The sequence below is a fragment of the Falco rusticolus genome, chromosome 7, assembly GCF_015220075.1.
Source record: "Falco rusticolus isolate bFalRus1 chromosome 7, bFalRus1.pri, whole genome shotgun sequence".
Classification (NCBI taxonomy): domain Eukaryota; kingdom Metazoa; phylum Chordata; class Aves; order Falconiformes; family Falconidae; genus Falco; species Falco rusticolus.
In genome coordinates, this window is record NC_051193.1 from 59617180 (window position 1) to 59644873 (window position 27694).

Sequence of the window (27694 nt, forward strand, 5' to 3'; positions counted from 1 at the left end):
CCCTCCTTCCCTCCCGCCCCGGCCACCCTCGCCCGCCCCAGTGCTCATGCGCCGCGGGAGAGGTTTAAAGCGGGCGCGGCAGCTGCCGCCGGCTGTGCGGCTTCGCGGCGGTGTCGGGGCAGCGCGGAGGGTCCGGCAGCCTGCGGTGGGGGCCCCGGTGGGAAGGCTGAGCTGCTCCGTGCCGCGCCGAGCTAGGCTGAGCCGTGCCGCGCCGCTCTCCCCTCGGCTCTGCTCTCGGCTCCCCCGAGGTGCGGGCGCGCCCCGCCACCATGTGGCTCGCCCCCCTTCTCCTCGGTGGGTACCGCGGGGGGCGGCTCGGGGCCGGCGGGGCGCGCAGCAGCGCCCCGACTCGCTCCCTGTCTGTTCGCAGGCGCCTTCCTGCTCTGCGGCCCCGTGCGCGGGAGCGACGGCTCGGGTGAGTTGGCCGCTTTCCTCCCTCCGCCTCCCCACGGGGGGTTTCCCCCTCGGATTGTCTCTGCCCGTCCCTCCCCGCCGGGAGGTGACGGTGGCCTGGCCGCGAGTGCCGGCTCGGCGCTTCCCCGGTTGCTGCCGCCTTTCGCCGGGCTGCGCTGAGGGTCCCCGACGGGGGCCGCCAGCCCGGAGCCCCGCAGTGCGCCCCCGGGGCCGGCCGGCCGGGCCCCGCCGTGTGAGGCCCCTCGAGCGGTGGCCCCGGGGGAGCCTGCGGAGGGGCACGCAGGATGCCCGGGAACGCTGCCAGACGGGGGGGACCCGCACCCCGCTGGCACGGGCTGGAGAGCTGGGGTGACGGGTGTCCCCGTCAAGGGGGGCGCTGGTAGCGCGTGCGAGTGGGAGCGTGTTTGTGTGTGTTACAAAGGCACTTGCGCAGTGCTTGGCGCGCTGAGGATCTCCGACGTGGTTCAGACCATGGAATCTATTACAAACTCTTATACCTGCCCTGCCGCTATTCTAACCTGGGAAGCAAAACAACACTTAAGATGCTAAGCAGGGCAGGGAATGCCTGTTGCACCGTGCCCTATTGGACTGCATCCCCCCTGCTGGAGAGGGGGCTCTCCTGGAGCCAGAGCCAACCCCTTAGGAACCAGGAGCCATAGCGAGCAGTTGAAGAAATAATGCACCAGAAGAACGCGGGCGGTTTGTCCGCACCTTCCAGCGGAGCCTTTCACCAAGGGAGGGCAAGACCCTCCAGAAGGATGCGCTTCCAGATGCAGACCTGGCCTGCAGAAGGTGAGTGACTTCAAGCTTTTCTGAATGGTTGTTCAGGATTTCAAAGTCATTAAGAAGCAGGATTTGCTGCTCATTTTGTGTTTAGGCAAGCACTTGGAAAATTCTGCTGTGCTGAAGTGATAATAGCTATATGTTATAGGAGTGCTATGGCTAAAAAAAGGGGAAAAATGCACAGCAATAAAAAAATATTCCAACTTAATTCCTTTCCTTCCTGTTTTACAGGTGCATTAGAGGTGAAGTGCTGACAGTCAGGAAAGAAGTGAAAAATTTTCTGATGCTTCTTCCCAGGGCTGGAGAAGAAGCGACTGTAACCTGAAGGTATCTGACACCAGCTAAAATAACATTAAGGGAATATTGGCAAAATGGAATATTGGTACCAGGATGTGCTTGTAGTATAAAACGTGAACAGTTGCTGTAAGATATTCTCTCTTACCATTATTCTGAGCCTAAATTCAGCGGCATTTGGTTACTGAGCTAGAAGCTTCCAGGAACTTTTATAAAAAGTGCTTAAATTCTGTTGTTCAGAGTAGCGTAAGAACATCAGTTTCCTCAAATTTTATTTAGGCTCATAACTACTTGGGGAGATCTTAAATGATCTTACATCTTTCCTTATACTCCCCCTGAAATGCATACAAATACTGCAGAGTTCAACAGGTCTAGTTACCATACATGATGCTGTGTGGGTGGGTGAATGTTGGCATGTGATGGTAAGTGACCTTAAGCTGATCAGAAAAAGGCAAGTCTCGGATCAAAGTGAAAGATTTAGCCCTGACCAGACTTTTTAAATCCCATTGTCTTTGTCCAGATCTTGTACTGGTGTACTTAAGATTACATGAACACAATCTGTGAACATGTTTTCCAAAATATAAACAGGTATAGCTCTACTAGTATGTCTTTTTTCTTTTCTTTCTAGTGTGGATAAGATTTGTGGGAGTGTTCCTTGCATAGGATATAAAAAACAGGCTTGTTTGAATACTAAAGGACTTCATATCTTCCTGTTTTGCAAAGATACAACACTAAATACTGAAAGGAAAAAAAAAAGCATTATAGGGATGTACTTCATCTTACAACTCATGAAGTTATCTTATTGTTATGAATTATTTTTTTTTGTAATGCACATAGAGATTATATTTTTTTTTCCTTTACATAAACTCTGCTGTTCCCAAAGCACTTCATGGAAACTTCAGGATTAGAAAAGCCCAGATTTTAGCTATGGATTTTATTTTCCTAGAGTCTTTTAAAGTAATGACTTCTGTCAAAAATGAAGTGAGAACTTTTATAGGTGGGTGTAAGAAACAGCTATTCAGGGCAAATCTGAGTACATGGGATGAAGTGCTAAAAAGATGGAAACTCATAGAATGAATTGAAAGCATGGTTATTGGGTGGATGTTTTAGGAGACTGAGCCTTTACTTTTTTCTTTTTTTAGGTCAACAGTGATGGAAGACATTCATCCCTACCTTTAAATATGGCTTAAATCAGGAAGAACTACAGTTTTTTTCTTTGTTTCTGTGGTGCACCCTGATGTGGTGTGTTTGTGGGGCTTAAAAAGCGTGTGCCTTGAGAGAATGGGATGATGGTCACTTTATTACAGTTCTGAAGGCCTAAGTTTGTATCGCATAATGTAGGTTTCTAGTCTTTATCCAGAATGGATAGAAGTCTAGGACTGAGTCCCTTCTTGTAAATTACAAGCTTATCTTTCTTCCTCCAAAAACATGTGAATTCAGAGTATGGATCTCATAAGTATCAGAGAAACGTCTCCACTGCTACTGCTCTTGAATTCTTAAATTACAGTGATTAAAACATACAGGTTTTCTCTCTGTTACTTAGATATGTATCTCTTGGGTGGTGTCAGCTGTGAAGTATCTTGGCCAGACTAACAAAACCAACCACCTTCAATTTTAATAGTAATATCACATGTGAAACTTTGGAGAATGATTATTATGCAAGCTGGCAAAGAATTATTTTCTAGTCTCTAGTATTCAGACCCGATTAATACATTTTCCTATTCACAAGGGACTACTTGTAGTTTTATGGGTTGGATAGCTGATGATACATTAAAATAGACAAACAAAGTCCACTGCAAAGTTGGTATTGTAAGAATTTCGGTACCTAGTACTACTCAGTTTGATACTGCACCTAACACCCCTAATATTGGTCTCAGCTATAGAATTATAGCTTACAGAAAACTAAAATGAAATGGTGGATTTTTAACGAACAGCATCATGTACCTCAAAGTGTGTGTTTTTACCTCTGTGCTTACTGTATGTTAGCTCTTAAGTCATGCAATGGCAACTTGCTCCCTTCCCTTGGAAGCCCTCCTCTGATGGTGTAGATGAGAATCATGACAAGTCTTTAGGCTGCCAGTACCTAAAAATCCCATGGCTAGGCTACAGTGGATTTCTGTGTTTCCATAGCCAGGGAAGACGCAGCAAGATTTCCCTGCCCCCAGCCTTCATCTTTTGTGCTGTGTAAAATGTTAGTCTGACATATGACTGTAATTAGTAAGTACCTGGTAGTCAGGCGAATACAGATCTCGAAGTGATAAAGGGCTCACTAACTAGACATGTCTAATTATTGTCTTTGTATGCACAGCCTGCCAAGGAATTCAGTCAAGTACAGTACATTAGAAATGACAGGTATTAAAGCTTCCTGTGGTGTCTTGCACTTCTAGAGCCTGGAAAAATGTTGCAGGGTGCATGGCACAAGCAGTACTGTGAGAGCAGAGATTACCTGTGATTGCAGTGATTCCTCCAAGGATATCCAGCTTTCCAGCTGCTGTTTTATCCTGATGGTCTTGCTAGTTGCCATTTGGTGGCTATTGATTAGTGCCCAGTAATCGGCTAACACACTTGTAGAACTTTCATGAAAGGATTAGGAGACTTGAACAGCAAAACAAATTGACTGTAGCCTAACACAATGATACAGCACTTTTGGTAATGAAAATACGGAGCTTCTAGGTTTAATCATGGTGATTCTGCTTGGTTTTTGGACTTGTGTTTTTAAGGCAAATATATAAGACTAAATGTGGAGAGGATGTAAGTAGTTAAGGCTAAGTCCTAAAAGAAACTTCTTTATTTCTTAGGGTACTTTAGAATCAAATGTCTGTACAGTGTTTTGCTAGGTAGACAGCTTTTGTTATCTTAAGAAGGGAAAGATTAAGAAGTGTTTACTGCTGCTTTTTTTTCTTTTTTTTTCTTTTGGGTTATATAGATGTATTTAGCATATTTAAGCACATTTGTGCTGACAAATAGCAAAGATTTTTCAGGAAGATGTGGTTAGGTAGCTTAATGTAACTTCAGTATAGCATTAATGAATGTTATGTATACTTACATGTAAAACTATACATGTGGTCTATGAACATATGACTTGAGCCAGAATTAACAGACACTTCCCTGTACACCTCTGGCTGTAACTGTCTTGCTTTTCAGTTCTAAAGTTTGTGAGATTAGCAGGAGGTATGATCTCTTCCATCCACTGATGAGGAACATGTATGCTCCAAATAATTTCAAATACAAGCTGCTTATGCTGGGGTCAGTAAACGCCTTAGGGTAAGAGTAGAAAGAGTGGGCAGGGAAAAAGGTGAGAGACAGATCCCAGATCCCTGAAACATACTCTCATTGGGATATAATGCAGTGGTGTATGCACTGATACATTGGCCAGCCTGTCAGCTCTCTTAATATTGTGAAGAAGTAACATTCCAAGTGCATGTAGAAATGGTTGTTGCACCTTCTAGTGCTCAGCAAGGGCAAGATGTGCTTTTAGGAAGTTCAGAATAAATACGCAGTCATGGGTTGAACTGACAATGCTGAGTTGATGGCAGTCTAGGCCAAAGTCCTAATCTGCTGTGCTGTCAGACCAGCTGAATGTGCTGTCCTGTGTAGCAGAAGGATGGTAGTAAGTATCCAAGATACGACCTCTTAAGGTTTTGAAAGAAAAAACATCAATTTGCCAAGCAAAATCATATACTGGTGTAAATCTGTTTCTGCTTACCTCCATTGCACGCATGCAAGCACAGTGAAAACTTAATGATGATAACCTGAGAAGCATGCTCTAAGAAAAAAGATAAAAAGAGAGTTCTATGTGAAAAATGAATGTGCCTCAGCTGAATAAATAACAACTTCTCACTGGGTGAATTTGACAGTCCTTTGCATAATGATAATATTGTAAACTTCGTTGATACGAATATTCTAGGTGTTAAGTTACTGGAGCAAGGAGATGAGTATTCCTTTTTTTATACTGGCCTTAGTAGGATTTCTTGCAGAGGCTAAGGGAAATGCTGCTGTCAGCCTGCTTCATTAATGGCACTCAAGGGAAGATTCTGAGTTTCCCAAGTGATTTGTAGATGTCCTGTGGCTGGACATTGCTGTGGGAATGTCAGTCTTTTAATTTCTCCCTTAAGAGTCTGCCCACTCCTGTGTTCCACAAGCCTTCAAAGGTCTCCCCCTTACCGTTCTGTCTTTGCAGTAAACTTAAGAGATGTGAATTGCTTTTTCTTCTGTAATATTTCTTGGATTTTTTTTTAATGTTTTAGTGTTGTTTGTGCACTTATTTTTACCCGTTCTACCTTTTTCGGATGTTCCTTTCCCTTAAATAACTTGTGTGTTCTTGTCATAACTATACATTTGTAAGCTCCAAAGATGTCTTTACAGATGTACTGCAGCGTAAGCTGAGACGCTCCCCAATTCCAAATTCAAACTTTGCTTTAAGCTTGGAAACAATGGAAAGATTAAAAAAAACCAACCCCAAAACAACAGACTCTTAAGATTTTCAGGTCACATTCTTCTTTTTCTTTAGCTTTCACTGCTATCACGTGCTTTACAAGAGGACTTGACCTTAGAAAGGGGACAGAAGATGTCCTTTGCCCAGCAAATTGTCCTCTATGGCAATTCTATGTCTTTGGAGATGGAGTTTATGCCTCTCTTTCCAGCATCTGTGGAGCTGCCATACACAGGTAAGTCAGGTGATTGCTAATCAACGTGTTAAGCAAGTTTATATAGTCTTGCCACACTTCTAATCTTAACCTTTTGATGCCATTGTTATAAAGATCTTTCTGGATTTCTGGAGTCATAACTCAATAGGAATGTCATTAGGAGAAAACAAGGAAGAAAATTTGCCAGCTGCCTAGCCATTATCTGAGTTGTGTTTAAGTGTTCCAGAAAACCACTTTAACTTTGTCTGAAACAGCACAACAGCAGGTGGACTTTCACTGTCAGATTACTTACGTGTCACTACTAGGCATGGAAAGATATAGTGTAAATAGTAACTAATTGGAGAATAAAAGCAGATTCACTTTCTGACTTCCATTTACATGACACTTTTTCTGAAACTGCTGAAATGAGTTTAACCTCCTATGCAAACGGACCTACCCATAATTTGGCTGAATGTGGTCCATAGACTATTACTTTTAATCAGTATTAGGGTTGGGTTTTTTTTCTCTTCTGACAATTGCTTGCTGGGTTTTAGTCTACTTAATGATATCTTAATTAGACCAGTATCTAGCTGAATTCACTTCTGTATCAAACAGAAAACTAAAGACTAAGAAAAATATCCAGATAACCCATGTTAAATAGAGGTTATTAAAAAAGCAGTAATTCCACAGGGGAAGGAAAGCAGGCTGGCAGATATCTGAGTTTGGGGTTGGGGTGGTGGTTTTGGTTGGGGTTTTTTTTTGTTTTCGTTTTTTTTTTGAGGAAGGAAAAAGATTTAATTACTTAGTTGCCAGGTAAAATCTCTCATGGATCAATTTTTAATAAGGATACTTTGGACAAAACCAGCTCGAGACAGCAAGATACCTATTTCAGATGCCTGTGAAAGCCAGACTGATTCCTGACTGTCTGTCTACAGGGAGTTTCAGACTTTGATTTTAATACTTTGAGAAAGCTTTTGGTTATTTGGAGGATTTTTAGCTTCATTTATTAACTGGCTGTACAACACACAACTTGGTCACTGAGACCTTTCACGATATACTTACTATGACAAAATAGATTAAAAACTATGTAAGGTTTTATCACTCTTAAGATAGGACTGATGTTTCAGCAACAGAAACTTGTTTTAGATATGGAGAAAAGCCTAACAGTAAGGACAGAGACTAGATGACCTGCAATATTATAGGAACTACAATACAGTGCAGTTTCTAAAAACAGATAGACATATATCTACTGGAATAACTAGATAACTATAATTGATCCTGTTTTGAAACAAAAGTACAGATTAAACCATCCTGCCCAAATGTTTCCTCATTTCTGAGAGTTCTATAATTACATATTATTGATATCTTTAAAAGCAAGACTTCCATCATGCATATAATCTAGATTACTTACATTTGAAGAGGTACTCTTGGAAAAAACATATTGAGGTCTCATTATTAGAGACATTTTTTTACTCATTATTGGAGACCTTTTTTAATGTCTTACTCCTGTGAATGAGATTTCATTAGCATTTGTGGATTACATCATTAGCTATCCAGAATCCCTTTGAGCATCAGGAACTTCTTAAAACTAGTTTTATTTAGCTTCTAGGTACGTTCATGTTAAGATACACATAAACTACAGTTAAACAAAAAATCACAACATCTTCTTATATTTGTATATTCCAGATAAGACTACTGCTGCCCTTGCAGAAAGGCTGAAAGTATACTTAAAAGCTTAGGTGAAGCAAAGTGTTTAAAAAAAAAAAAAAAAGGGGGGGGGGGGGGAGAAACACAGTAGTTTCAATCCTTTTTTTTTATCCACAAGCAACAGAAAGAAATTTTCATAATACATTCATGTGATGCTGAAGTCTGCTATCAGAGTATTTTTATTTAAAAAAAAAACAAAAAAAAATTATAAAAATTACTAGAAGATAAAGGAGGAAAATGAAGGTGGGTTTGAATTAATATTAATTGCTTGATACTTTACATGCTGTAAAGTACAGACTAATCATCTGAAATAACATTTAGGGGGCTATCATTACTATCCAGGAACTTAATTAAAGTATGAATTAAAATCCTATAACTTTTAACAGTGCTTCCAAAATTCAGGCTAGTTTTGTTGTATTTGAACTCCAAAGAAAACTAAAACTAATTTTTTTTTTTTAAAAAAAATTGGATTTAAGGAGGGATTTTGAGTAGAAACGCTATCTGGAATTTCTTAAATGCTGTAAAGGAGACTTAAGAGCTAAGTACTATAGGGGCAGCTAGAAAGAACTTGGGAGGTATTCTGGGGCTCTGTGTGTATTTTTAAAGCTTAAAGAGTTTGTTTCAAAGATAATTGCATGTCTCTGTGTGTGTTATTGCTAGAACAGGCTTCCTTTTGGTCCTTCTGTAAAAAGAATGAATACTTCCATTCAGTGTGCTTTAAGCGTCTTCATGAGTGTTTTAAAAAAAAATGTTACTTCAGCTCTTCACTTTTCCCACTTTAGATATATGCAAAAACTTTGTGAGATAAAGTCTGCATCAAATGTGGTTTTTTTATAGAATGTTATATGGGAAGACATCTCAGTTTTCTTTTTTTTCCTAAGACAATGTTTGTATTTAGTGATGTAGCCATTTATTATAACATTCCATTTCCTTACGGGTTGCCAAAGATGTCTTTACTTAAAGAGGAAAAAAAAAAGCTCTTGCTATCAAGACTTTTTTTCCAAAGGGATTGGAGACTTGAGTGTTTTGAAAAGTCACAAAGGTTCCTAACCAGTTCAACTAGGCAGCAGTCTTCAACTTCCCATGCTGGTGGTGACAGTGATTGTTAGACAAGTCCCACCAAGAATGCTGGTGGGGCTCTGCTCTGTCACAGCTGGGGAATACTTTTATAAAAGGAGGTGGTACAAGAAATGGAAGATGCAGATTTCTTTTTATGTTTTGTATAGTTTTCTCCTAGATAATTAAGTACAGGCATTTAAACATTACTTAGCGCTTCAGTGAAGTCAGTACCTTGCAGACTATGTGTAAGATTGTTTTCCAACCCAGAAGCATAGGAGTACAGAAAACACCGTAATTTTCCATAGTAAGTGTCAATATAAATTATACTACAGGTGGCATGTGCACCCCTGTTTGTAAAACCTGCCTCTGACAGTCTGTCTCCAGACATTGTGAGGATGAGGGCTCTAACAGAAATGAAAGGATTAAAATATACTTACCCTTCTAATCTGTGCCTTCCAGTAAGGATGTATATTAACAATGTTCAAGTATTCTGTATACGACATGAACAGGACAGACGGTAGTAGAGCATTTTGAAAGAGCAGAATATAGGTGAAAATCTTCTGTTTGGGAGAACTGCTGGTTTTGAAGACTGCCTTTAAGTTAGGGGCTATTAGTCTTGGTCTTTCACAGTCAGAGCAGAATTTGCTGCATGAGAATGTTTTGTTGGTTTGGCTGTAACTGTTAGCAGCCAAAAATACTAGTCCTGGTAAAAAAGGATTGATGAACGGAGGAGAGGTGATAGCTGTTTAGCTCTCAGTTAATTTCAGTGCAGGCTACAAAATCCAACAAAAACATACAAAATAATGTGTTCCTTCTCACTGTGTTGCAATAGCTGAACTCCATATTGGTCTCGGAGGTAGTCCGAGAAGATATTGCTAATAGGTAATAGTAGTAAGTTATACTGATGTAACTAGGTATGTGCTTTGAGAATTTTGTGATTTTTTTCCAAAAAAACTGAAACAACCACATCTAGTTTAAAACCAGGTGTACCCTAAATCACATTGCATGGTGAGTGCAACATAGCTCTACACCTTAAGCACTGCTGAGTACCAGGCCTGTGCCACTACAATGACTGCTGCTGTTACTTGTAGAAAGCACAGACAGACAACTATTCGCCATTTCAAGAAGCATCAGCCTTGGGAGCAGTGCTTATATATGTTTTTCTTTTAAACTGGAAATGATTGAGCATGGGTCAGTTCCCCCCTCCACATACATCTCAGTTTGGACCCAGCACACGAACTGGAGTTTAATTCCTTCATTTTATATAAACCAAGTAATGCTTATTCCTATGAGCAGTTCCGTTACTGTGAGCTAATTATTACCACAAGAAAATACTATATAATGCATGTAAAGAATTTAGCAGAATTCATTACAAATATTTCTGTATTCTACAGATGAATAAGCTTTCTGCCTGTTTTAGTTTATTATATTTGGCTTTTTCTCTCCTTTTTTTTCTGTCCTTACTTTATGTGTAATTACTTTCAGGAAACAGAATATTTATTTAATATTGTTCTCTTTCTGGGCAGAAGAATAAAAGATTTATTTGTTGGGGGAAGAATGGAGAACCTCCTACCAGGCTGACACTATGCAGGCATGAAGAACTGTGTTAAATCTACCACTGAGTGATTAATTGGATTAATAGTTAGAAAGTCAAATGAAGGACTAGGTTCTCAGCTTGTGCAGTTCTGTTCTAGTGCCAGTTGCACTAAATGGAGACCTAGCCCAATGTGATAGTTTTTAGATGCTAAATAGGCATGTAAATTTTTGTCATAACCTTCCTAACTCATCACAGGGTGGAACCGTTTCTAATTAAACACTGGGGTCCCACTCAAGTGTAACAAAGGCATATCATGGCATTACCAAACTGGCCACAAAGTGAGCACAAACATGAATGGCCCCTGGGCCACTGTAGTGTTTGCTAGAGGAATATTGACAAAAAGGTTGTCCAGCCAGAGGGATTTCAGAGCAGCTGTAGATCCCCTGGGAAACTTTGGTATAATGCCTGCTTCTGCTGTAGAGCCGCCTTTGCTGCCAAAAGCAATAGGGGTGCAGACGAGGCAGAAGGAGCATAACCTAGGGGGCCAGAGAATGCTGGCATGAAACCCTGAGCAGCTCCTTATCAGTGAATGAAGACAATCAGGCAGCAGTAGGAGATTACATTTTGGAGGAGGACGCTTCTTGGAGCGATGGAAAAAGGTGGGTTATGTGGAATGAGCTTGCAGCTGCTGATAAGAAGGAAAGATGGGGATTCAGGTAATACATCTGTCTTGTCTTAAGCCCCTAAGGATAACTTTTTTTTACCCAAGGACCCTGTAGGAAATGCCAGCTGCTACTACAGCTAGCATTCTTAGCAACAGGAACTTTCAGGTCATAAATATGCTGTTGGGTAGTATGGCAGGCCTTCACCTTTCTGCCTTCCCTTCTGCGGAAGAAGCAGATGGTCTGCCTACATAATTAGCATAAAAACATACCATGTGAGTTTCTGAGCAAACATTTTGCTTCTGGACTGCAAGATTAAATCTGCTCAATATATTCTTTCAGCAGCCCAGCTGCAGTGCTGCTGCCCTTGGGCTTTGGACCTTTCCTTGGCATAGAACATTTAGTCTGTGTTCAAATCTATTTCTCTTCGCTCTAACACTTATACATGGGAAAAACAATTGTTGTCCATTCCACTGACAATGTTTTGTTACCTTTAAACAGTTTTATCTAGCTGATCCTTACTTACACTTGGAACTAAGCCCATTTAAGGGAATATCCAATTGGCTTCATCTCCAGCATTTTTGAACAAGTCAATAGTTCATAAGCATGCTGCAAAAAGTGTGCTCTCCATCAGCCAAATCTATCACTACTTACAAATTCTAAGAAGCAATGGAAAATTTACCCAGAGGAAAAAGACTTTCACCAGTTGAAAACCTTGTGTTTCCTCTTTCTTTAACGGGAGATAGTATTTCAGCTTTCTACTGCTGTGTCTAAGATTACTGACTGCAGTTACATCTATAAGGGTCACATCCCATGGCTGGAATAGTCTCTTTGTGGTCTAGGCATCAGGTCTAATGTGCAGGCTCCTTGAAAAACACATACAAAAATTGGTTAAGGCAAGCCAGCCCTGTACCTCTTTCTCAGAGAGGGCAGATAAACAGTTCTTGTGCTTACTTGGAGGTGCATGAGGCTCTAAAAAGCTTCAATTCCATCTGCTCATCTACTTCAATTCAGATTCTCAAGTATGTTTTAAATTGAATTCCTGTATTTCATAAGACCTTTCTGTATCTTCTGCTACCCTTGGCCAGTATGCTTTCTCCCATGTGCTATTGCAAAGTGCTGGATTGGTTCCTTGTGTATATGCTTTTCTGTTTAATTTATGTGCAATTTTGAGTGAAAAATACCATTGAAGTGTAAATTATGATTTGCTATTAACAGTGAAGCTAGGCAAGAGAATGGACTGACAGCTTTTATATAAAGTTGCCATAAAGCAGTGCGGGCAGTAGCATGAAACATAGCTGGTAAGGAAGTGAAAGTTGTTCCTGGAAAATCTGCAGAGTTCCAGTTTAATCAGAACAGCCATGGCATGCAAATCAATCACACAGGAGCAAAGAACAGTGGTGAAAATCAAAGCAGATTGTAGTGACATAAAATCATTCTGAGGAAATGCATAGGCACTTCTTCACTATTTAAATACCACTGCAGATTTACACAGGATGAATCTCACTTTAAGTCATTCATAAATGATTGCAAAAAGGAATTTGCCAGTCTGATTCAGAATACAAAGGCAGACTGACAGTATGGTTTATTCCACTTCAGCATATATGAGCATGCGCTCTGAGTAAACTGGCTGGAAGAAACATCCCTGGTAAAACTGACGAGACTGTAAAAGATGGCTTAAACAGTACAAAATGAAATGGCAAGAAAAGAGGAGTAACTTTCATAAAGCTGTAGTTCATGTTATATTTACATCTAATGTCAGCCCCCACACGCATTAAAAATAGCAGAGCTATTACATGGAAATAGCGTATCTTCAGAAGGCAGTCCAGAGCTTTATGGCTTGTGATGAAATACAGAATCAAATATTCTCAATAAATAGATAAGGAGCAAAGAAACGTACTCCAGTTTCAGTGGAAAGCTTGCGGCTTCAATGGAGACTATCTAGATGATAATTTTTTTTGTCCATAATGATCACATGGCAATCAAAATGAAAAGACAAAATGGATCAATATAGACAAAACTGGTCACACTGCCTAAAATAAGCTGACATCATTGCTTCTAAGAATAATTCTTAGGTTGAGCTTTCGGTATAAATGTTGTCTTGAGTTTTAATTCAGCCAGTGCTCAAAGTTGTGAATCCACAACAAAGGAAGCTGGAAGAGATACCAAGCTCTTCTTGGGAGCTAATGTGGGCATAGGGCAAGTTTGCTGATGTAAGCCCAAAGTAGCTTCGCTAAAACTGAAAATATAAACTTAAACTAGAAACTGTTCCAATTAAATACATATATTCTCTTTCTGACATGTACTTCCTTATGCATTAAGTCTTCACACCAGTGAAGGCTTGAATGCCAAAGAGAACCAGGTGCTAGAGAAGAAAATTGTTATAATTAGACTAAAATTTTCTAAATACATTAATGTGTTATTTTTCCCAAAGATAATTTTGACTTGCTGAATTTTCCTGTCATTTAAAAATAACCAGTTAGAAGCTCTGGTCTGATTTTTCTCTCACTGTTTTTTAAAGAACTGTTAAGTGCTGTTTGTATTTGCCAATTTTATAATCTGATTTTAAACTAATTCAGGGTAACTTTACTAAAACTCTTCTGACTATATACTGTACACAGTGTTCCCAGATGAGAAAATATCTGTATATTTTTAAACTGCTATCATAATCTTCTAAGCTGCAAGAATTCAATATGTATCACCACAGTTCAATTTAGAAATGCAAATCACATCTATGAAGGAGAAATGTATTTTAACAGCAGTCCACAAGGAGATTTATGTGGAAGTTACCTTTGCCACAGATACAGAGAGTTTGTGTTACCAGAAATATACGCAAGGTTTTCTAAACTTTGGTCTTGATTATTCTACTTTCACAATGTTTTAAATCAGATTAGGCTGGAACCTCTTTTCAAGCAGGAAGCCAAACGTAAGAAAAACAAACATAAAGGCGCACATTGCTGTGTTTACATAGTCTTGAAATGGTTGGTTTTGTCCCACAGTACTGTACCTGCCCAAGTTCTACAAAGTATCAGGCTTATAATCCGTCTTAGAGAAACTCAACATTGAATTTTGGCCTCTAAAAATAATAAACGTTCTTTCAGTAGCACATAAAAAGATCTGAACAGTTCTGATGCCTATTATTGTCAGTTAGGAATTGATACTGCCTTGAAACATCACTCTTCTGCATCAAGTTGAACATTGCCAGAATTTTAGAATTTCCTGACTTTTTTTTTTCCTAGGTCTGTGTGCTCTGCAGAATAGTTTCTTTGAAAAGTCTTTTCAGCAACTCATATCCTGAACACAACTGCCTTTTTCAGGAGGCTACTATCCAATATACTAATGATGGTATAATTGTATTGCATTTTCTTGTGATTAAAATGTCTGATTTCTAACAACTCTTTTTGTATCTCAGTGGGGTGATCACCAATGCAGGAGGAGCTGTAAGGGTACAGACTCTCCCAGGACAGGAAAACTACCCTGCTGTAAATGCCAATGGAATCCAGTCTCAGGTGCTCGCTAGATGGGCTTCATCCTTCTCAGTGACTCGTAGGTGGATCACACTACTTATTTTTCAAACTATATTTGAAATCGTAACAGAACTGTAGGAAACTTCTTCAATGCTCCTGTATGCATAAACAAATGTGATTGCTATCTGAAGTGTAATAACCGAAGTTTTTGCTTTTAATTCATTAATCCTCGTTTTTCCACAATTTCCTTAAAATACTACTCCAGCGAGACTAGCTAGTCTGTAGCAGAAGCTGAAACTTAAAAATGGATCACAGTTATTTAGAATATAATGACGTGATAGCAGGCAGTCGACAGTGCAGTTCCACAACAGTTTAAGCTGTGATCGAAGTCCGTACTTCGATCCTGCTACTGCAGTCCTGTCCTCCTACCGCTTCCAGCCATATAGTTTTATCCCTTCTGCCCCCCTGCCTGCCTTTGGGCAGGCAGTAGAACTGTCAGGTCCTTCAAAGAGCTTGTGTAGCGTTCCTTGCAAACAGAACACTGACCCTCCAAAAACGGGAATAATGTCAACTTAGATGTGATGTGGTCATTAAGCTACAGTGTGACACAGTGGTTTTTCAGAAGTTTTTTTGTCCTTGTAGTTGACATACTGTGCCCAATTGCAAACCATTATCATGCCCGGCCACTTGGTTGAGGTTAAACCACCCTCATAAAATTGTATAAAGAAGTCTATTGGTTATATATATTGTTTGGCTCCAAAATACTGAAGTGTATGTGTTTTCCGGTATATTCTTTCAGAGCTTGGGAAACAGAGCTCTTTAATGTGTTCTTATTGTTTACACAGCTAAAATTTAGCCTGCTATCTCTAAGACAGTAGTAATCCTCCATTAGTGTTTATTGCAAATTAATGGATAAGAATTTGGGATTACAGGTGCTTTTGGTGAGGGTGTAAATGAAATACACCTCCTCCAGATCGAGTCCTGAATTTATCTGCTAGAAACAATAGCTACTACAGCTCAAAACTTCTCATCAATTGATATGCTGTAATTACACGTCGGCTGCTGCCGTTTCAAATGCAGGAGCTCAGAGAGGTTCATTACCAGTGAAACAAGGAGTGCGATACTGGATTACACCAAATATCTGTCTAGGCCTGTGTCCTACTCCCAGAGTAGCTAATGGCAGATGATGAAGAAAGGTTATTGGAAATATAGTATTCTTCAAGCACTTGTAATTTCATCTAAATACACTAAAATAACATAAATTTATTCTTCCAATATTTTAGCAGGTACCAAGAACACAGCACTTGAAGCAGTTGGACGATCGGTATCAACAGCACGTCCTTCTACAGGTACAAGTTTTCTGCAACAAGGGAAGCTTCTTGTGATAGGATGTGCTGCAGTGCGTGAATCCCTGGCTAAAATGACGTTTCATATGATTTATTTATTTTTAAAGAAGAAAACATACACAATATCTGGTTTTGCAGTACAGCTATCATCAGCAAAAGAAGGAATTATTTGCAATTGGCAAGATTGATTCTAATTTTGTTAATCTTCATGCAAATTAAAAAGAAAGAATGAATTTGGAAGAATAATACAGATATCAAAGGAAGGAAAGAGTTCATGAGCTTCTGTGATATTCTTTGCTGTCAAGTGACAGAGAAGATAATTAATTTCTTCTTAGAGAACTAGTAAACAGCTGAGTGCTGTCAAAACTTGGAGAAATTTAGATGCTATGTGAATTTCTCCACAGAAAATGCTGCATTAAAAGTCTAAATCAGTTTTTGTGAAGCCTAGTGGTATGTAAATACTGGACTTGGATGTTGTATCTGAATAGAACATTTGCTTTACGGTTTAAGTCATAGTTTGCTTCCAAACCATTAAAACCGTGCACAGCACAGCAGGATTGCTAACTGAGAAATGGTAGCACTTGGGGGGGTGAGCTACAGCAACCCACCCAGGTTTCTACCTGTCAGTAGTCAGCTGGGCAGGTGTAAGAAAGGAAGGTTAAACTGTTTCATTTGAAAAAGAATATTCTCCAAGGAGCAAAGCAGTAGTAGTGCAAGTTTAAGAATTAAACTGATTGACAGTTCCTACTGCAGATAGACTGCAATGTAATTCTTGGAGTCTGAGCTTTTTCTGGTTTACTTTTGGCCATTCATCTTCTTGTTCTTAAATGATCCATCTTGTTTCCTTCACTGAAGGTAAAAGACCTAAGAAGCCACTTGATAAAAAGGCTGGAAACAAAGGTAAGAACCCACAGATTTAACTTTTGCAAAGAAAAATTCTAACGTTTATTTGGTGTTAAGTTTAAGTCTGATTATTTTGGATATTCACAGACTGTAAAGCTGATATTGCATTTCTCATTGATGGAAGTTACAACATCGGCCAACGTAGATTTAATTTGCAGAAAAACTTTGTTGGAAAAGTAGCTGTGATGCTGGGAATTGGCACAGAAGGGCCTCATGTTGGAGTTGTACAGGCCAGGTAAGAACAGGTCTAGACAAGGTATAACTGAGTGATTAATAAGAGAAGTCAATTAATATATCACTCCCTATTTTGCAGAACAGTATTCACTCAATAATGGCTGATGAATAGCAAGAGAAAGCAAACTCTTTTGAGCTGCAGTGTTGTGTAGCACTGCAAACTCTTTTGAGTGTTTGCTCTGTGCTATACTGAGATGTCCTTGTGAGGACATGACAGATTTTACCATCTTCTGCCCCTGTGATTCATGATCTTTGGATAGAGAGCAGCTGGACGTTTCATAGCCCCTCTGCTGCTGACAGTTTCATAGCTCATCTTAGTAAAACAGCAGAAAACACTCCACAAAGGAGAGATGGCTGGTTTTAAAAATTGTAGAGAGAGAATAGTCACAAATGGCTATATACAAGTACAAACCAGAAAACTGCTGTTGCCAACCTATAGGTTACTACAGCCAATATCTCCAAATTGTAAATGGTCAGGTTTTTATTTTAAGACTATTCATAGAATCATAGAATCATTTAGGTTGGACAAGACCCTTAAGATCATAGAGTCTAACCATTCACACTACCTTGTATGTTCACAGACTGCAAAACAGTCTCACAGCCACTGCAACATCCAGCATGTTGGTAGAAGGCTTATTTGAGCCACAGCTTAGTTTGCGAGCCCTCAGGAATAGCAGTTTTCCAGGTTTAACCACTTTGGCTATGGCTTCTCTGGAATAAAAGACGCACAAAGAAGTCTTTAATTCATTTATCACAAGACAATGAAACATCTGCTAGATTAACACAGTTTCTCTATTGCGTCTTTCATCATTAAAGTCTGTTCCTCTCCCCAGCCTTTAGGCGACTGTAGAGTAGGTGTCAGAGTCTGAGTTAATGACCTAGGCTTGCTCTTGTAATCACTAGAAAGACCACATTCCTGGCACAAACCATCTAAACTGCTTTGGATGCCTCTTTTAGGACATGATGAATTCCATCCTGAAAAAATCCAGTTTCTAGCTGCTTGTAGGCATCTAAAGCTAGGGTAAATGAACCCTGCTTTTCCTGTCCTGGGTTTAAATACTGTAAGGTGAGGAAAGATTTGTGGAGAAACTAAGTGATCGATTTAGCACCTTGAATGTTCAACTCCTCTTCATTAGAAATTAATCCTACAAGCAATAATCTTTATATCTCAAAACTTACCATTTTTAAGTTACTCTACCATAAGATTCAGCACTGCAGACCAACTCTCCTTGGCACGGGGGTTCATTCTAGTGATTCTGATGCAGGATTGGGCCGTTTATTCATAGCAAGAGCTTTCTGAGCTGCAGGTGTTTATCTGTCTATTCTTAGCATGGCAAAAATAACTTCATTTCTTTTTGTTTTCTACTGTAAATCAAAAGTGAAATCTGGTACTTAGCACAGCTAAAGTCTTTCATTTCTCACACAGAGTCAGTAGCTACTGTACCTTAAAACTTCTCAGATCAAAACACTCAAACTGCATTTCACAGAATGTTTTTATAAAGAAGGTATTTCTCATACAAATAGTAGAAGACCTACCAATTTTCAATTACACAAATGCATTTAGTTTAACATCTGGCATGTTCTTTTTTATTTTTGTGCATATATTTTTCAACCTAATGTTTTCAGCTATTAGATAAGCCTCAGAACCTGCCTGTTCTTAATTTACACACTCAGGTAAATAAGTCCTCCTACTAAGGATTGTGAGAATTATTAAGGAGCATACTTCCGGTTTAGTAATTAAAAATATAGGGAAGAATATATGTTACCAAGAACAAAATGATTCAAAGTGTATTTTAGCTTTCTAATGACTAGTGGTATGAAAAGTAAACTACGCACTTCATTATTCTTTTTTTTTTTTTTTTTTTTTTTCCCACAGCGAACATCCAAAAATTGAATTCTATCTGAAAAACTTCACTGCTGCGAAAGAAGTTTTGTTTGCCATAAAGGAATTAGGATTTCGAGGAGGCAATTCTAATACAGGTGAGTTCATAGGTCCATGCAAATAGAAATTACTTCTTTACATATGTTTATACATATAAATATATATATATAGCTAAACACACGTGTGTGTGTATATACTGAAGTTCTTATAATTCAGTTAGTTAAGAAAGTGTTTTAAACGCCACACTCATCTTAGTCGGGTTCAACATTTTTCAACTAGAACATTGCCACATCTTCCATTTCATTTCCAGAAGTTAGGGTTGCTTATTACACATTTTGTTAGAGTAGAAGTGCAAATATCACTTCCTGCCATGGACTTTTCACTAGTATCAGAGTGATATCTTGAGACAAACTCATATCAAAAAGGCTTAGCATTTCTTTCTTGCTGCGTGGCTAATTAAAGGGTTAGAATAAACTTGGAATAAGTAAGTGGTTGTGAAGAGATGGTTGCCAAATGAGGAAAACAAGCATTCCAAATACGTTGCGTTTGACAAACTAAATTTAGGTAGCTCCTCAACTTTTTTCCTTCTAATCCATTTGAAAGGTACTAATATATCTACTTCCTGGTACAAAACTAGACCTGTGGGCAAAAAAAAGTCAGTGATTTCTTCTTCAGCTTTATCTGTGAGGATTTTTTGTGGGGGTGGTCTGGTTTTGGGTTTTTGGGTCAGTATTTCTTTTTTTGCCTTTAACGTACGGATTGCTCGAGCTTTGTTATTACCAAATGTCCTGAGACACTATTTCACTTTTACACTGGGATAGACCTGTAATCATAATGGGAATCCCACACAATTTTGTGTAGGAAACTGGTACCAAAATGCACCATTATGATAGGCACTATTTCTTCATATTTTCTTTCTGTTCAAAACTAGGAAAAGCTTTGAAGCATACAGCTCAGAAGTTCTTCTCTTTGGAAAACGGAGCACGCAAAGGAATTCCCAAGATCATTGTAGTGTTTCTAGATGGCTGGCCCTCAGATGATATAGAAGAAGCTGGCATAGTGGCCAGAGAATTTGGAGTCAATGTATTCATTGTATCTGTAGCAAAACCCACAACAGAGGAGCTGGGAATGGTACAAGACATTGGTTTTGTTGACAAGGTAAGAGAGCATATCATTCTTTGTTTTTCATTCACGGGTATTATTCTGGAGAATTTACTTCACGGTAACATTCTAATGAACTAATAAATACACATCTATATAAACTTATATATATAAAAAATATTCTTGCAAAACAGCCAATGAAATTATTCCTGCTAATAAATGATTCAAAAGAATAGCACCAGGAAGGTTAAAGAAACACTGGGGTGTTTTTTCCCTGCTACAGGGGCTACACAAAGGTACCACTGTTCTCCCACTTCAGACTCTTGCCAAGTTGTAGCTCCTGGACTTTGTAGTTTCTCAGTGTAGGAGATTCCCCTATCTCAGGTATGGTTAGATGTGTCAAAGCAATGAAATGCAGATACGCTATCTCCTGTCCTGAAACAGCAGACAGGGAGGCATATCTTTCCATACTTGCTCTATGGATAATTATTTGCCTACTTTCACTACAAACAGGACAGGAAAGATACATCCTAGCAAGTTCATGTGCAAGACATTCACCTTAGATGAAAAGTTTTGGATCTTGTTCTGTATGAGTTAGAGTAGGAATCATATCAGAGATCACCTACTCTCACATGAGCTTTTTAATCACTAGTCTTTACTTTCTCTCCTGTGAGAGAACCTCTCATTTTCCACAGGGAGGTTTTAGGTGTCTTAATTTCAGAAGAAATTTCATGGTTCAGTGTGAACATAATGAAGCACTACAGCACTGCTGCTTCTAGGCACCAGATAGCTTGCTGCTGATTCCAGGGGTATTGCAGGCAGGTCCAACTCTTACATACTTGGAGGCACAGGAAGATGTGACTGAGGCTGTCCTTCTCCTGCATTTTGATCTTAGCCAGATTAGTTATCACCACCTTGGAGAGCTGATTTTAAATTTAACCCCCTTCTCAATCACCTTGTACTTTACACACATCTTATGGAACCTAGCAGAAAAAGAGATTTTACTTTGAATGACCTGGAGCTGTATTTTCTACCCAACTGTAAGTTTGTGTTTATGATGTGTTATACATCAAAAAAAATAAAGGCTTACTGAGTTCAAAGGGAAAACACAAAGACTAGTTTTCAGTGGGTAAGCAAAACTACAGAAGTTTGAATTGTTTGGATACTCAGTAACATGACTTAGTTTGCTTTCAAAAGCCATAGTTGTGTTTTCCAGTTGTTACAGTTCTTGTGAATAAAGTTAAATTATTTGAAATTTCCAGAGGCCAGGGTTGACTTTAATGGATAAAATAAGCTATATTGTAGCTTTCATTGAATCCAACTGCAGATGTTTATCTTCAGTTTCTTTAAAAACCAACAAGCAAAAGATCCTACCACAAAGTCCCACCATTAGGCTCCAGTTCTAACCTGTCTTTGAAAGAAAATCACACAGGTGTTCTGATGATTATCCATTCAGCTGCTGTGTCAGTATTCACCTGTTGACTTCTTGTTTCCAAACAGGCTGTCTGTCGAAACAATGGCTTCTTCTCTTACCAGATGCCCACCTGGTTTGGCACTACCAAATACGTAAAACCTCTTGTCCAAAAATTATGTTCACATGAGCAGATGTTGTGTAGCAAGACATGCTACAACTCCGTCAACATTGGTTTCTTGATAGATGGTTCCAGCAGCGTTGGAGACAGCAACTTCCGCCTTGTGCTTGAATTTGTCAGCACCGTTGCAAGGGCTTTTGAGATCTCTGACATTGGTTCCAAGATCGCAGCTGTGCAGTTCACATACGATCAGCGTACTGAGTTTAGCTTCACAGATTACATCACAAAAGAAAAGGTCCTCTCAGCTATCCGGAACATTCGCTACATGAGCGGTGGCACTGCTACTGGTGATGCCATTTCTTTCATAACCAGAAATGTCTTTGGACCAATGAAAGATGGACCTAACAAAAACTTCCTTGTTGTTTTGACTGATGGTCAGTCTTATGATGATGTTAGAGGACCTGCTGCTGCAGCACAAAAAGCAGGTAAATGATTTATCTTTGAAAGTGATGGAAGTTGATTTGTCCTATCTCTGCTGTATTGTGAATGTTAAGATTTTAAAGTGTGCAAACACAGCCCCAGTAAGCGAATCAAGTATCATACCTGTTTTAAATTTAGCAAAATGTAAGTCCCAAGGAACTGCTTTCCATTAGGATGAAAAAAATGATGTGCTATGGAGCCAGGTATGAGTAGACTCACTCATGGCAGCTTAGTGAAAAACAGGAGAGAAACTAGTAGTTTGAAAATACAGAGACAAGTAGTGAAGCTCCAGTGATGCCATCCACTCCTCTCAATCATCATCCAGGAAGGGAATTAGCAGTTTTGACTAAAAAAACTTAGGCTGCTGATGCTTGAAAGCACCAAACATACACAAAGGATCCAAACTAATTTTCAAAATCATTTTACAGTGTTACTTGGGTTTTAAGACTGACATTCTAACTGCTACATTCCTATGTGTCACTACACAACCAACTAAAACACTAGCTCTTAAGATGCCCCACATGTCCTTCAGGATTTTTACTGAAACAAATCATTTAATTCTTGCTATTTAGTGGCAAAGTGTAATCGTCTTTGCCAGACTGCAGCTATTGAATCTATACTTTTCCCATCCAGATTAATTCATGGATGTAGAAATGACTGTTATTCTTTTAATAGGCAAAATGGTCTTTATTTTTTTCTTATTGTAGGAATAACAATCTTCTCTGTTGGTGTTGCCTGGGCACCTCTGGATGACCTGAAAGACATGGCTTCTGAACCAAGAGAATCTCACACTTTCTTCACTAGGGAGTTCACAGGATTGGAGCAGATGGTTCCTGATATTATTAGAGGCATCTGTAAAGATTTTTTGGACTCTAAACAATAAAGCAAAAATCGCTGTTGGATATTACTACTTTGAAACTAAAAATCATGAAAATGAAATGGTCCCTCTAAAGTACAAATGTTTTATTCTTACATATACTGTCATAATGCAAGGGAAGAAGAAGGGCTACTTCTTGTTTCTGTAGTCGGTCAAGGATTCTTGTGAGCTTGTTAGAAGTTGTACTTCATACTGGAACGCAGAATTTGGCCAACAGCTCTTATTTTCAATACATATGTAGTAGCCCCAAGTTTAAAGCTATGCAGATTGTGCACTTAAGGCTATCAGGTATCAGCAGAGGAAACAATACAGCTCTGACATTCTTGCTGTCACTTGCTAATGTCTTCTTAAGAATTAGAAATAATTTCAAATACACAGTACTTCTATAAGCCTTCTGTAGCTTACGATTCTGTATCTTTTCAAGGAGTTCTGCTGATAGTATGAAGTGCTTCCAGTGCTTCAGTTGCACAACATCCATTATTGCCAGGCAATTTAAGAAAAGAGAGGACAGATTGTAGCTAAACAGTCTATTTGTACTAGTGAGGTTTTGCTATTGTGAATGATACTGCAGTCTCAGTTGGCAAGGTTCACATCAAAAGACATTTAAGTTCTACCCACAGATAGCTGCAGATCTATGTTCAGTTCTTTTGGCACAGATTTTGAAAGGTATTTAAGGCACAGGAGTTATTTTTGGATCCAGATCCTCAAACATATTAGTTGATCCTACTGTTTCCTACACCACTGAAGTCAAGAGTGATATTCCCGATATATCTGACAACCAGATTTGTTCCTGTCTGCTGCCTTCTACTGTCTTTATTTTAGAAAGTTATTATCGGGTGGGCAAAGAGATTAAATTAGACCATACACTGGGAACTGAAAGTGTTCAGATCCAAAGGTAGGTTTCAAAGTTTGAAACCTAACTGATTTGTATCAGATTATGTAGTTAGTGAAGACTGTAGGCAGACATATAAGTGGAATTCAGTAGCTTACAAATTAACAACTTTCTAATGCTAGTAGAAACATCTTTAAGGATATGTGAGGTTCGCTGAAGATGAAAGAATAGTTTTCTTTAAAAAAGGCTTTAATTTGATTACATACCTAGTAATGTGTTGATACATTTAGACCTAAAAGTGCGTAGTTAAAATGATGCAATATTCACTGAGTTATTCCAGATTCCTGGTGTGAATAAGATATTTCAAATATTCTTTAGAAATTACATTTTTTTTGCAAGTAAATTATATAACAGAAAAGAAAACAGGACTTTCCCATCAATCTAGGGTTTCCCTCCTCCCCCTGCTATTGATTATAAAAGTCATAGTACTTATGGAATGGCACAGAAGGGATTGTATTCATCAGGCTTTTGTTGTGCATTTTTTAATAACTTATAACTGGCTATATATTACACTAAACATGAATGGCAAAGAAGCCTTGTATTTTTCTATGGTTATGTGTTTATAGATACGAGTATTCAGCTATTGCTGTATAAATTCATATGCAATATCAACTTCGTGTAAAAGTTCAATTCATTCAGTTTATAAACTTTTTATAGAAATACATATTGCAAGAAAGCTGGGACTGCTGCTATCTGTTTTAATGTCCTGTAATATAAAAGTTTTTATGCTGAACCTCACATAGTATAGCTTAAGTTGCATGTGGTGCTTCCTAACTGTATGTACCATCTTAAATCCCAATTTGTAACAAAAAATCCCAAATCATCCTCAAAGAGCAAGGTTACTATTTATACAAATATTTTAATTTGAATGAGTCAGTATCAAAGTTTTAGTCGTTCGTACTAGGTATGATGCTAGTTGAATCTTCTGAATATTAATCACGTACCAGCTAGTAGAATCACATTTTCTGTCCCACCTTGTTTTTACTGTTGCAAAGGAGGCAGCTTTACTTATGTCATTCATTCATCAATGAAAAAGCAGGTCTGGATCTGTGGGAGACCGAAACCTGCAGAGCTAAAAGTCCAAATGTTTCACAGGAATGGTGATGCCACGTTACTTGCACCCTTCATACAGCCCAATTACATTGAGGGAGGAAGTATGTACAGAAAATACTTCTTGAAATACACAAACTTTGTGTGTGTCAGCATTTGTGAGCACAGTTTTGATCTGGAAAAAAGTCAGTGGAATACCGGTAAAAGGATTGAAACCTTGTGATACACAGAACCAGGGTGGAAAGGATGGGGCCTGTGCTGTAAGTGGAAGGTAAGCTGAGGAAGAACATCATATAGAGGGTAGCACGATGCGATGTGAAGCTTGGGTAAGAAGGTAGGTAAAGCCACGTGCAAACTCCATTTGGGAACTTTGCTGCAGGTATCTGTACTATCCATCAAAAGTATGGCCTGCAGGGGATCAGTTCTGTATTGTGACGCGACTGATGAAAACCATGCCAAGGGGGCTGGACTAAATGATCTTTAAAACATCCCTTCCAATCTAAACCATTCTGTGATTCCTTTCTGCCCTATCCCTGAATAGTACTTAAAAGGCTCAGGGAGGCTTAGATTTGCAACCCCACTGCTGACATGCACATAAAAAAATCTGAGATGCGTTCGCTCAGGAAAGAGTAGAGGATTCTGAACTTAGCTGTTTAAGTACTTACTGCAACTCCCAGGTCTGTTTCTGAATTTTACATTAAACAGTAGTTAACACAGTCCAAAATTCATCCTTCCCAGTGGAGCTCCCAAAGCAACCTAAATTTACAAAGTTCTACTGATTTGCCGTCCTAAATAAACCAAAATTACTTTTTCTAACATGATAACTTCCAGTAAGGGCTGCAACCTATAGCCATGCATATGCATTGGTTCATACATGCACCAGAGCACTGCAATCATTCACTGCTAGCAGACCAAGGAAGACACCAAATCTGTTTCTTACATTTGCTGGCTGAATTCTTTACTTATAGGCTATTTTATAACTGAAGGTAACGCACAACTTCCTCTGTCATTGCCAGTATGCCTTTCTCAGTCCTGAAAGGAAATTGAGGCCAGGGTGTCTGATTCTGCTTCCAAGGCACCTCAAATGCTACAGCTCACATAAATTTCAGGCACTTAGGTTCTCTCTGACCATGAATCACCTTGTACATCTTTTAATAGCATGATGCTTTCTAGCTATACACTTGTCTGACAAGTGCCATATACAGGAAAAGCGGGTAAACAACAGTGCCAGACCTGGAACGTGGTAGCAAAAGTCTTTTACATTACATCCTCAAGCAGGTATTGATATTGAACCAGCAAGGAACAAGGAAGTTCTGAAAGTAAGACCATCCTATCATTAATAGATAATAATAACTTCAAACAGTATTTACTTCGCCTTTCAAAATCCATGCAAATGAAGAGCAGCTATGTAGTAACCAGCCAAAAACATTTGCATCAGAAGCCAATGACTGTACTTCTCTACAACTTATAAAGTAATTTTGAGGCATGAAAAGAGAAGAAAGAAGGGGGGGGGTGTTTTTGGCACATATGAAGTAGTAGTTTCTCAGAACAGTCGTTTCTCCCATAAATGTTCTTAATTACATCTATTTACGTTTCATATTAGTGTTTGTCACATAAGCCTCCTCTTTTACTAATACAGATAATGTATTTTCATCTCCTTTGTTCCGAAGAAGAAAAGTGGTGACAACTTATGCCTTGCTTTCAAGCTGTTTCTAATGGGACAACTCTCAATATTACTACCTAGCTCCACCAGTTTTGTCGGCACTTTCCTTCCTTTCATTAGGCTGAAAGGTAAGTCAGCTCCAGAAAGCATCAAAGCCATAAAGAAATCACAGAACATTTCTCTGTTGCATGCAAGTGCCACAGAAGGCCTGAGCACATTGTCAAAGAAGATCAACCGGTATCTTAAACTGCCTGAAAACTGGAGGCTTAGATCCCCAGCCTAATAAAATCTATCCAAAAAAAATCTTACTGACTGGCTTTGGTTTGGACCTGGGACAGCAAACAAATGGTTTTCTTGAGAAGCTGAAGCAGAATGTGTTTGTTGGATAGCTTGTGATCAACAATCATCCAAATATAGACAGAAAATATATGGAAACTTCCACTGAACAATTTGTAATTTAAGTATGAGTAACTTTCAAGTTATATATGTCTATCAGCTGGAACACACATTCTTTTGCCCTCTGGCTTCAACAGGAATTTTGCCTCTGGCTTCAGCTGAAGGAAGAATAGATCCTGAAAATTTGCTGTCTCTGATTAAATCCAAGGTCTTAATCTCTGCTTTGAAGCAAGTGCCCACTTTAAATTTAATCTCATTAGGATCAAAATTTCCTTTCCTTTCAAACAATCAAGTTTGGTTAGTGAAGTATCCTTGACCATAAGCACTTTTCATTACCTGAAGGGTATTTACTGTTTTCTTACTCTAAATTTTTTTACGTTCATCTGTGTATATATACAAATGAATGCTGTGTCCTTACTATTTTTCTTTACATTCCACAAGCAGAGCAGTTGTCTGCAACAGTAGCAGGGTCAGCTGAACTCCAGCCATCCCAGGATAAGGAAGGGAAACAGCACTGCTTTGGCCAGCTTGTTTGCTACAGGCAAAGGGAGCAGGTAGCATCGCTTCCAGGCCGCCAAGCAGCCCAGCCTTACGCTGAGGGCACTCTCCTGGAAGCCAGGCACTGTTGGTTTGAATATACCCTCAGCCTCAGGGTATAACTGAACCTACAGCTGAACTTCATACTGGACCAGTTCCTAAGACACCGTCATGAGAATCCTGCATAACTGTTTTTGCTAGCAAATGCTAACAAAACTTTCCCAGTCTTCACTGAGGTCAGATACGGCCTTTA

General features: G+C 39.1%; 1 protein-coding gene and 1 long non-coding RNA gene across 3 annotated transcripts; both read left to right on the plus strand.

The window, feature by feature from the left end:
• Positions 1-73: 73 nt before the first annotated feature.
• COCH (cochlin) lies at positions 74-24478 on the plus strand. Of its 2 annotated transcripts, none has more exons than XM_037394397.1 (11): positions 74-294; positions 371-415; positions 6002-6158; positions 14494-14627; positions 15835-15897; positions 16750-16794; positions 16885-17032; positions 18908-19011; positions 19845-20071; positions 21515-22031; positions 22734-24478. In XM_037394397.1, exons 1-11 carry the CDS (start codon positions 270-272, stop codon positions 22907-22909), a joined length of 1641 nt encoding a protein of 546 aa, XP_037250294.1. In that variant the 5' UTR covers positions 74-269; the 3' UTR covers positions 22910-24478. The 2 variants fall into 2 exon arrangements, with proteins under 2 accessions (XP_037250294.1, XP_037250293.1); XM_037394396.1 differs by having other exon boundaries at positions 75-294; positions 15832-15897.
• On the plus strand, positions 422-5943 carry LOC119151051. The gene is made up of 2 exons (XR_005105285.1): positions 422-1206; positions 1429-5943. It is a non-coding gene; the product is annotated as an uncharacterized LOC119151051 (long non-coding RNA).
• Positions 24479-27694: the final 3216 nt, after the last annotated feature.